The sequence below is a fragment of the Chinchilla lanigera genome, unplaced genomic scaffold (genome assembly GCF_000276665.1).
Source record: "Chinchilla lanigera isolate Chin_1 unplaced genomic scaffold, ChiLan1.0 scaffold00041, whole genome shotgun sequence".
Lineage (NCBI taxonomy): Eukaryota > Metazoa > Chordata > Mammalia > Rodentia > Chinchillidae > Chinchilla > Chinchilla lanigera.
In genome coordinates, this window is record NW_004955442.1 from 19,211,227 (window position 1) to 19,222,626 (window position 11,400).

Consider the following 11,400-nt stretch of genomic DNA (forward strand, 5'->3'; position numbering starts at 1 on the left):
AGCCGCACTTCCCTAGTGGGGAACCTGTACGGTACTCTACTTTGATTGTCCTTCCTTTATTAAGTGCCCACTATATGCCAGTCTCTTTCCTATGTGCAGCTACCTAAGGAAGCATGACAGTCTACTGTAGTAGGGAAGGTCGATCGGCAAGAAGCGGACCTCTGTGCTCTCCTACGTCATTCCCCATGCCTGACACACTGCCTAACCCCTAGTAAGCACTCTGAAAGTCTATCTGTAAAGATCGAATGACCAGGTAGGCTTCTCGGTTGGCCCTGCAGGGAGAGGGACGGCCAGGAGAGGGCGCTGCGGGGGCGCACGGCGGCGGGGAGGGCGGGGCCAGGCGCACGCTTGCCAGCTGTTGGCCGCGATGGCGGCGGCTGGCGGCGGGCTGGAGGCGGCTACGCTGCAGAAGCTTGCCCTGCGGCGGAAGAAGGTGCTGAGCGCCGAGGAGATGGAGCTGTACGAGCTGGCACAGGCAGCGGGCGTCGCCATCGACCCCGACGTGTTCAAGTGAGCGAGTGCGGGTGGGGGCCTCGCGCTCTTCTGTGCTCCAGGCCCCCTCTCGCCCGGACCCGCTGGTCTGGGAGGCCCGCCTTCCCCGCACGCGCCTTGTCAGGGTTTTTCGGATGGCCCCGCGGGTCCGTCCCTGCTGGGGCAGGCCCTGCCCCACCGCGGGGCGGGCTCACTGAGCACGGCGTTTGTTCTCACCAGGATCCTGGTGGACCTGCTGAATCTGAACGTGGCGCCCCTCGCCGTTTTCCAGATGCTCAAGTCTATGTGCGCCGGGCAGAAGTTGGCGAGCGATCCCCAGGACCCTGCAGCTGTGTCTCTGCCCTCGTCCAGCGTACCCGAGACTCGAGGTCAGAGCTGGGCCCCGTGCTCCCAGCCGCATGTGGCGAGGGTGGCTGGGCACAGCGTCAGCTTGGCCCTGAATGGCCAGGCTTAATCCTGTCATCCCAGGATTTACAGGGTCAGGTTCCAAGCATTCTTGGGAGTGCACTTGCAGTTGCAGATCGAGGGGTCTCAACAGGGAGCTGGGGTGGTCCAAGCAGGATAGGGTTCTACTGCCCCAGTTTCCTCTACCTTTTCACTCATACCTTCATTCCACAGAAATAAAGGGGGCTTTGGTACCTGACCTCCTGGCATTTTTGGCCTCCGGGGAAGTGTTTAGAGAATAGTGCAGGCACCCCTTTCCTGTGTCAACCTGTGCCCAGGTTCTGGCCAGCTGGGCCTCCCTTGGAGAATTGCAGATGTTGGTGAGGAGAGTGTCATGGTAGAGCCTCTGGTGGCTGCTCCAACTCCTCATCCCTGTGTGTTGCTTCTGCCCAGGGTGGCTATCTGGAACCTTCTGAAATGTAGCAGAACCTCCCAGGCAAATGGAAATAAGACCTGGGCCGGGTCCCTTGCCTGGAAACACACACCCACACAGGCATCCTGAAGAGGGGCAGAGGGCATGCCAGGGCCCCTGTGAGGAGATGTGCCAGGGTCCTGGGAACCCTCATGTCCTGGTCAGAAAGACCCTGGGCAATGACGTCTAGGCCTCCTCACTGACCCAGCCTCTGTCTGCTGTCTTTGTGTCTCTTTCTCTGACCTCCAGAGGCCTCCTTTCTCTCTGCCAGGAACAGTACCCCCCCTGCAAGGTCCTCCTTTTCCTCAGCCCTGCGGCCTGCGGCCTCTCCAGTTCTGCTCCACAGCCCAGCTGCCATGCTCTCGCCTCTCTCTCCGGGGCCCCCTGCTTCCCTCCGGTTCTCTTGCTGCCTGTTCTCTCCTTTCACAGGTTGCGTTTATTGTCTTATCTCTGGGGGTTTTGGTGTGCTCTCTTGTGTCTGTGGAAACTGCCAATTGCCCCACAAGACCAGACCAGCTTTGCGCTGCAGGAGCAGGACCATGTGGGCCATCTCGTCCACACACTTTAGAACCAGGTCACACTTTCTGGCTTTGTTCATTAAAGACAGTATTTCTACAACATGCAGGCAGGCTAATGTCAAGGAGGGGACCCACACCTCTGCGTTTGGGAGGCTAACTAGTGGGTAAACCCTCAGGAGGACAGCAAGCTGAGGGCTGGGGAACAGACAGCAGGGGGTGCTGTTGGGAACATAGCCTCAGTTGTGAGAAGCGCTTCAGCCTCTTAGGTGTGCTTGCCTACCTGGGTGGTGGGCCTAGAGGATAGAATGGTTGCCATGCCTCCCCCCAGCCTCCGTGGTGGCACATGAGAATGATGTGTGCTTGTTCCACAAGTCACACTTGCAAATTGAGTCCCCTTTCCTGCTTCACTCCCAGGTTGTGGCACCTTCCATGTGTCACGAGGTGTGGTGAGGCTGGGGGCTCAGGACTGCGGGAGCTCAGGTGCCCCCTCTTCCAAGCCCTTCCTCTACTGCCCACCTCAGGGCAGTGTCCTGGAGGGGAGGGTGGACTAGATGAACTGAGAGTGGGCACATGGGAAGAGGTGTGGCCTGCCCAGTCACGGGAGGCTTCTGCATCACCAGAGCAGTAAGGGTTAAGCAGGGTAGGAACAAGAGGGGCCAGGGCAGGGCCCCTGCATCCCTGCCAGACGGTGTAGGTAGAGGGGGTGCTGAGTGAGGCCAGGCAGAGGTGCAGGGCAGTGGTGTGTATTGTGGCCAGGCCACTAGCAGGTGGGGGATGGAGAAAGTGGGGAGTCAGGAGGTACATGGAAGCAGAGGGCTTAGGAGGGACATAGAATGAACGAATGGAGGCTCCAAGGGAACTGAGGAAGACTCAAGCGTGAGCACTAGAATGGTCCCACAGAGTTGTTGGCTGTCAGAGGCTCAGTTCTACAAAAGTGTATCCCAGGCCCTGGTCCTGGGAGGACACCTAGGCTGTGGGGCGATGTCCAGGGTCGGGGAGCAGGGCAGAGGCAGGCCTATACACTGTCTTAGGGAGCTTCAGTTGAGAAGCTCCTGGATAAGGTACAGAAAGATCTCTGAGGCCTGTCTGTTACAGCATTCATCCACACAGGCCATCCCATAAATGACAAGAGCCAGGGTGGAGAAAATAACGGGAATAGTCAAAGTGATGGTGTTGTGGGAATGTGATAGGTGTTCAGGACCCCTGGAGTTGCTGACCATGGGTTTCCCACAGGACTCAAGTGTGAGGTTGCTCTAGGCCATCGGCCTGAGCCTTGTTCAAGCTTGAGACTGTAAGTTACAGCAAGCACAAAAAGTGGGCCATCTAGGTGACCTGAAGGGACTTATGCCCAGCAGAGAAAAAAAAACCTCAGAAGCACAGTGAGAGTCTATAGTCATTCACTGAGGAAAAATTAAGTTCTTTTGAGTATTCTTTGATTAGGTTAAAGGAAGTACATTTTGAAGATGTCCTCCAGACATGTAAGATGAAGTTAGGTGTATACAAAGTAGGAGTGTCATGCAGCTATGCTGTCCAATAAGGGAGCCATGAGCTATGTATGGCCAGTATAGTTGAGGGACACTGAATGTGTAAATACACACTAGACATTGAAAAACTGAAACAAAAATGAATGCAATAGCTTAGGAATATATGTTGGTTACATACTGAATTGATAAAATCATCATCCTTCAGTATGTGAGGGTTTGGTTCTAGGACACACTCACACCCCCCACCATGAGTAGCAAAATCCACAAGTGTCAAATTCCTTATATGAAATGATATGGTATTTGCTTAGAACTTGTGCACATCCTCCCATATACATTTTAAGATGTAAATTATCTAATCCCAGCATTTGGGAGGCTGAGGCAGGGGGATCGCTGTGAGTTTGAGGCCAGCCTTGGCTACAAAGTGAGCTCAAGGCCAGCCTGAACTGCATAAGGAGACCCTGTCTCAAAAAGATAATAATAATAATAATAATAATAGGTAAATTACCTAACATAACTTTAAAGTTACTTTTAGGTTTGGTTTGGTTTGGTTTTGTTTGCTGGTACCGGGAATCGAACTCACGACTTTGTGCTTGCCCGGCAGGCACTGTGCCACAGAGCTAAATCCCCAGCCCCAGGTTATTTTTCTTTAGAGTACTGAGGATAAAACCTAGAACTTATACATGCTACCACTAAGCCACACTCCCAGCCTGTGTTGATTTTTCTTAGAGATAGGATCTCATTTATGTTGCCCAGGCTGGTCCTAAATTCCTGAACTCGTGATGCTCCTACCTCAGCCTCCTGAGTAGTTTGGACAACAGGTGTGAGCCAGTGCACATAGTTTTCCTGTGTAATTTCTACAATACTTACAGTTTTTACTCTAATGTAAGTGCTGTGATTTGGTAAGTAGTTGTCCTGTCGTTTAAGGAACATTGACCAGAGAAGCAGTCTGCATGTTCTGTACAGGTGCATTTTTTTTCAAGTGTTTTTTGATCCATGGTTGGTGAACCTGTAGATGTCAAACCCACAGACACGGAAGGCTGACAATATATGGGGTATCTTGGGTTAATCAGAATATGTGATTGAAGTAATTTCCTATTTCTTTTTAGTGTGACTACTAGAAAATTGTAAATTATATATGTGGTTTGGATCCTATTCCTGTTGGAAGTGCTGCTGCAGCACTTCCATGATGGCACTTTCTTCACAGGCCAAGGAAGGGTTGTGTGTGTGTATTTTGTGTGTAAGAGCACACACGTATGCATGCGTGTACAGGGAAGGGGTTGCTGTGCACATCCACATGAAAGAACACCTTTCAGGAAGTGTAGGCTGAGTTAAGTACTCAGGAGGGTATCCATCCTGCATTTTTGTCTTTGCCGCTAGGCCTGTGTGTGTCCTTCAAGTATTAATTAGCCACTGTCACTGTGTGGCCAGAGGGCAGCAGTACTAGCTGGTGGCAGCACAGATCCTCTGGGGCTGCCCTGGCTGCCCACCCTTCCTGGTCACCAGACCCTGCCCCCAGCCTTGGGGGGGTGGCTGTGTGCTTTGCTTGAGGAGCTGATTGGTCCCGTCCAGGGCAATTTGCATGCGTGGGAAGGTTTAGGGTGGTTTGCCGTGCTCCTGCCATCCAATGTGCTGCAGACCTGATGCCACCTCACCCTGCCTGCAGCGGACCCCCTGGAGAAGAATCTGTCAGGTTTTCCTACAGGCTCCATAATTCTCAAGCTCTCCTTGTCCCCTTCTGTTTTTATCCTCCTGACACTAATGTTTGCTGGCCCATGTCCCTAGGAGATGGTGAGTCCACCATAAAAGAAGAAAGTCCACACTCCAGGACCAATAGAAGGGATGAGAGAAGCAGGGCACACTGGGGATTTATTTTTTTTGTTTTTGTTTAGACAGGATCTTGTTATGTAACCCAGGCTAACCTTGGAACTCCTAGGCCCAAAGGATCCTCCTGCCTTAGTCTCTTGAGTAGCTAGGACTATGTGTGTATGCCACACATAGGTATACTAGGGTTCTTTATAAATCCTCACTCCCCACCAGCTCTGCCTCACCAGCCAGCCAAGTGTACAGGGCATGGTGAGTTGAGGCTCACAAAGGTCACTCCAAAGGTAAATAACCGGTGGTTCCTGCCTCACACACTCCCTGGCTTTTGGACTCCCCAAATCATGACAGGTGGCTGATAGGCTAGTACATTTTAGGGCTTTGCTGCTTCATGTGTTCACAAAATGCTGAGGGGTCACCAGGTGGTTTCAGGGTAAAGAGCACTCGTTTTTTGAAGAGACCTAAGCCAGGATGTTTCGCATATTCATTGATGTGTGTGTGTCTTTGGCATGTAAGAGGGCGTTCTTGGGACTGGGCCTGGGAGCATCAGTTGCCATGGCCCTCCTACCCCATCTGACCCTTAAGCCCTGCTACAAGGGAGCTGGGCTTGACAAAGCTAGGCTTGCCATATTGAGATGCAGCTTGAGCCTCCCCATCAAGTCGCTGCAGACCGTTCTCCTTGGGCCTGCAGCCACACTCTTGACCTCCTTCTCGATGCATAACATGAGCAAGCCTGAAGTGACAGTGTCCCAGCTGACAGTGGAAGCATGTGATTCCTGAAAGGTTCCAAGAATGATATAGAGGCTGTGGGTATAGCTCAGTGGCACACCACCTGCCTGGCAAGCGCAAGGTTCTGAGTTTGATTCCCAGTACAAAAAAAACCCAAACAAACAAAAAACCCAACCAAGAATGATACAGAACTGGATAAACAGGCTTGTTTTGTTATTAGATTCTTCAAGTGCTGAGGATGATAGCCAGGGCCTCACACTTGCAAGACAAGTGAGCTGCCACAGAGCTACATCCCCAGCCTTAGATTGTTTTCTTAATGTCGTCTATGGCTCAGAGTTACATTGTTGATTTACGTTGGGTTTAGGAGCCCTGTCAAGTTTTTGTTCTGTTTTTGCAGTACTGGGGATTGAACCCCGGTCCTTCACTCTGAGCTACATCCTCAGCCCTTTTTTTAGTTTTTTGAGACGGGGTCTCACTAAGTTGCTAGGCTGGGCTAGAACATGTTATCCTTGTGCCTCAGCTTCCTGGAGTGCTAGAATTATAGGCATGTACTGGCAGCCTTGTCAGATTTAAAGATGAAAGCACGTCATCTCAGTTTCCACAGGGGTCTAGCCAGTGTCCTGAGCAGAAGAAAGGAAACCCGGGTGTGTGGCAGGCTGAAGCAAAGCTGGCTTTAGTCAAGCCCACTTGTAAGATCTGCCCTGCCACTTGCAGAGCAGGGGCTGTGAGCCAGGCAGGACTCACACCTGAGCCATCAAGAAATGCCCCTCCCCGTGAGCAGGTGGGCACAAGGACTGGGTCACTGCTGTGGGCAGCAGGTATGCTCACATACCTGGCCCAGACTTCAGAGGGACTGCGGCCTCTAGGACACCAGCATGTTGAGGGAGATGCTGCAGAATGGTAGGACATGTCCACCTGTCAGAGATGGGAGCCATACCCACTAGTCATTGTTGGGGACCAGGATCATGGCTGTTTGTACCAAAGGAAATGTGTGTCCACTCCTTTCTGCTTTGTGGTATTCATGAATCACTGGTAGTCTGAGTGGGCCCAGTATCACCCCACCACATGCTCCTGTCCACCCTGCTCTTCAGCTATGGCAGACCATTACTATGTCTTTTTATTTTTTTCTGTTTTGAGGCAGGGTCTCACTTTGTAGTCCAGGCTGGCCTTGAACTCACTATGTAGCCAAGACTGGCCTCTTAATTCTGGTGATCCTCCTGCCTTAACCTCACAAGTGCTGGGATTCCAGGCATGCACCACCACGCCCAGCCATTACTGTCTTTTCTAAATCTATCATATACAACACTTGAATGTGAAGCCCAGGTAGGTGAGGCAAGGGATTTTTCCTCCTTTCCTGGGGATTGAGCCCAGGGTCTTTGGGCTGAGCTGTAATCTCCAGCTTGTTTTTGATACACAGTCTCATTAAGTTGCCCCAACAGGCCTTGACTTGTGATCTCCTGCCTCAGCCTCCCCAGATGGTGGGATTGTGGATGTGCATCACCACACCTGGTAAGGCAGCACAGAATTGAAGGTGGGGGTGAACTACTAGCATTCTGAACATGGCACCATGTTAATCCTCCCCACCCCACCTAGCAGCAAAGAGCCCAGAAATTATTCTCCCATAAATCCTCTTGAAGGCCATCCTGTCCCTGCAAGAATCTGGGAAATGGTGAGCCTAGAATGTAAGCTGTAAGAACCCCCAGAGGAGCCACGGTTGCCAGTGACTCAGGTACAGGAGCCTCGACTCACTTGCTGGATGTGACAGACGGTGAAATGGAAATGATCTCTGTCAGGCTGTAGGACATAGTTTTGTATCTTTGCTTCAAGAACATAAAATTCCTTTTGCAGGCTGTCTGATTAAAATTGATGAAGAGGCCAGGGAAGAACTGGTGTCAAAGGGCCAAAGCCAAAGCTGGAGTTGCCCCCAAAGCAGCAGCAGGCGAGTTCCTGTAAGGGATGGCCCCACACCATCCTGGGGAGAGGCCAGCTGGGATTCCTAAGTATTTTTAGAGAACTTACAGAGGAGGGCTGTAGTATGTCCTGGAGACAGACTGAAGCGGTTACCTAGGCCTGTCCATGGGAGGGAGGGGGTCAGCATATATTTATATGAAGTGCAAGGGACCTGGCTTTGACCAGGGCTAGTTTCCAAGTGGTTAGCAACGTATTTGAGCTTTTGATATTTCAGGCACCAACCTAAATAAGTTGATCAGTGTCTCAGAATGCTTAAGGTCTGCAGGAGAAAACATGCAGCTGGCTAGGCCACAGAAAAGTCAAGGCATTATTTCTTAGGACAAAGAAAAAACAGGGTAGGGACTTGGAGAACCCTGTACCATTGGTCAGGGAGGGGACACATGCTCTGGTAAGAGCTTTCAGGGCAGACTAAGCCAGGCTTGACAGGAGACCAGCTGTCCATGTGGGAGGAACTGAACCCATGGGCAAGCCTGCTCCTGGACGTGTGTTGTTGCTGTAGGGTCCTCTGTCTTACAGATGCTGTCACCACCCTTGGCTTTGCCCAAGTGTGGCTGCAGATCCTTCTGGCTATCTTCATAAGAAAGATAAGAGTAAGCAAAAAAAAAAAAAAAGTTACATGTACAGGTACAAATTCTGATCACTATGTATATCTAAAATGTACCAATAAAATCAGGATTGAAAAATAAATAAACTGTCCACTGGCAAGAAAGACACTTTTGCAGCTACAACATGAACTAGTTTTAAAAATGTCATGTTTATTGAGCACTTACTATGGATCCTACACTGTACTGAAGATTTTATATGTAGATAATCTTTAATCCAACAATCTAAACGTAAAACGTTATTGTTATCTGGATAATGCAGCAAAGAAGACAGACAGAGATATGCTTGTCCAGTGTCTAGACTTGTAGCCATGTATAAAGCCGCTCTCAAAAGTAAATCAGTAAGTGCCTGCCTGGCAAAGATGAGGCTCTGAGTTCGATTCCTGGTACCAAAAAAATAAATCAGTAAGCCCTGATTTATCCCATTTGCTGAGTTCCACAGTATAAATATTCCTACTGTGGCTAATCAGTGTCTGATTTTGGAGTTAGAAGGGCTGTGCAGAGGTGGCGCTCAGGTGGGGGTATGAGCCAAGTGTAGCATCCTGTGCTCTGAATCACCCAACCACACCATCCAGCTTGCAGTCCTTTCTACTGTTCTCCTGTTTAAAGAGGACAGATGTTCCTCTTCCTGAAGGGATGTCATCCTACAGCAGCTAAAAAGTAGGAGAGAAGGCAGGAGTCCAGAGATAGAAAAGGGGTTGAGGAATACAAGTCACAGAAAGCATGCTTATTCTCTGCCGGGTCCCAAATATTAACCAGTCAGGAGATGAAAGGAAGGAACAACTCAGATATTTAAAGTGACTTAAGTTCATTCTCAGAGATGGGAAAATTATAACTCAGAACCACCCACTTCCCAATGATTCTAGGCCTCATGTTGCTGTTTCCATTGCTGTCTGCATTCCTGGTCCACCCTTCCAACCCCCACCTTCCAACTTTATCCTTCCTTTTGGTGCCTAGAATGAACACCTTAAGTTAATGCAAATTGGAAGCTTATAGGGGTTGTTTGGAATCAACTTTTTTTCCAGTGCTGGGGACTGACCCCAGGACCTTGTACATGCTAAGCAAGGGGAAAAAAAAAAAAAGTATAGATCAATGACTATATGAACCAGTGGGTTTAATCAGGGTGACTGTCTGGTAGACAGTTTCTGCTGGAACCCAATTGTGGAATTAGTAGCTAAACCCAAGAGCACAAGGCTTGAGCATTGTGTTCGAAGGGTGCTCTAGGAAACAAGGGGAAAATCTATTCAGAAAGAGCTGTCAAAATCATAACCCTGGCTGTAGTCCTTAATGAGTGCTCTACTTTCTGGCAGAGTCTAATGGAGGCAGTGGTGACAGCTGGGTCAGTGTTAACATGCAGTGGGGGAGAGACAGTGAGTTCCTTCTGCCATCTGCTGGGGGACAGGCAGATTCCATGTGCTGTTCAGGGCAGCAGACCCACTAGGGAACCATAGTGTTTGTCCTTTCAGAGCATTCCAGCTCTGGCTCTGAGACACCTAGAAAGCGTCCTGCACACTTTCAAGGGCTTTCTCTGAAATACACTAATTTAGGCAGTTCAGGACCCCTAGGCTGATACGGGGTTGTTGGCTGTAACAGCTTACACACTAACACATGTAAATGTTGTTTAAGGGACCAAATATTGTAGGCATGTTGCAGTAAGAGAGCTTGCCCAGGTTCCTAACACTCATGTGGTTCTGTCTTCTCAGGGAGGAATAGAGGCGGCCCTGCTCTCGGTGGAGTACCCACACTGGCGGAACGCAGCAGCCGGGAAGGATCGAGCCAGAGGATGCCCCGCCAGCCCAGTGCTACCAGGCTGCCCAAGGGGGGCGGGCCTGGGAAGAGCACCTCTCGCAGCAGCACATAGCGGGGGCAGAGACTGCTTTGCCCGCTTTCTGGGCACCATCATTCTCTCAACAGAGGCTGCATGCTGTTTCCTTCTGTTAAACCTTTCCAAAAAGTGGATGGTCGGGATTAGACATTCTCTATCAGTTTTTAGATGTATTAAAGTACAAAGACTGCTGGGCACTGAGGCATGTGCCTATTATTCCAGCTGCTCAGGAGGCTAAGGCAGGACTGCGAATTTGAGGCCAGCCTGGGTAACTGAGCAAGACCTTGTCTCAGAAAATAAAAAGAGATAGGGAAGTAGCTGATAGAGTATGGAAACTAGCTGATAGTACGGAACTAGCTGATAGAGCACTTGCTTAGCACGTGTGAGGCCTTGGGTTCAACTCTACTACTGTAAAAAGAGCAAAGCATAAAGATTTATAATTTATAATGAGTACTGTATACTGGTCCTGGTTCTGTTTAGCCAAAACAAGGGGCCAAAACCAGTAACTGCCTTCTTGAGCCTGGTTTCAGGGCATGAGAGAATATATACACCGCCGGATCTTTTAGAAACAGGTGAAAAAGACTGCCTTGAAGTGAAAAGTGTGGTGTTCCCTGCCGTGACTGTTTGGAGCATTGGTGGCCACAGATGGCAGTGGGTGAGCATGGAGGGAGAACAGTGTCTCCAAATGACCATGCACAGGGAGGTCGGGGGAGATGTACTGTGACCCTCTGTGGGTCACGAGATCCCTTTCCAGGCTGAAGCAGGAGGATCACAAGTTCAAGCCCAGTCTGACAACTTAATGTAAGACCCTATCTCAAAATAAAGAATTAGCTGTATGTGGTAGTGCACACCTGTAACTCCAGTCTTTGGGAGGCTGAGGCAAGAGGATTTTTGCACGTTCGAGACCAGCCCGGGCTAGAAAGTGAGCTCAAGCCCAGCCTAAAGTGCATAGTGAGACCAAAAAAAAAAGGCTGGGAAGCCAGACAGGGTGACACAAACATGTAATCCCGGCACTTGGGAGGTATAGGCGGAAGGATCACTGTGAGGTTAAGGCTGGCCTGAACTATATGGCAAGGCCTTAAGCTGGGTGTGGTGGCATGTGTCT

The 11,400-nt window shown here is 50.2% G+C and overlaps 1 protein-coding gene across 1 annotated transcript; it reads left to right on the forward strand.

Moving 5' to 3' along the window:
• Positions 1 to 312: 312 nt before the first annotated feature.
• Positions 313 to 10,745, forward strand: Mzt2b (mitotic spindle organizing protein 2B). The gene is made up of 4 exons (XM_005391816.2): positions 313 to 510; positions 712 to 860; positions 1,598 to 1,777; positions 10,174 to 10,745. Exons 1-4 carry the CDS (start codon positions 368 to 370, stop codon positions 10,329 to 10,331), a joined length of 630 nt encoding a protein of 209 aa, XP_005391873.1. The 5' UTR covers positions 313 to 367; the 3' UTR covers positions 10,332 to 10,745.
• Positions 10,746 to 11,400: the final 655 nt, after the last annotated feature.

What these genes read in the sequence shown, in the direction of transcription:
- Mzt2b (XM_005391816.2), top strand. Translation starts at nt 368, where the DNA reads ATGGCGGCGGCTGGCGGCGGGCTGGAGGCGGCTACGCTGCAGAAGCTT. An exon ending in CAGCGTACCCGAGACTCGAG is followed by an intron (nt 861 to 1,597) that starts GTCAGAGCTGGG and finishes TCTGACCTCCAG; the next exon opens with AGGCCTCCTTTCTCTCTGCC. An exon ending in CCTGTTCTCTCCTTTCACAG is followed by an intron (nt 1,778 to 10,173) that starts GTTGCGTTTATT and finishes CTGTCTTCTCAG; the next exon opens with GGAGGAATAGAGGCGGCCCT.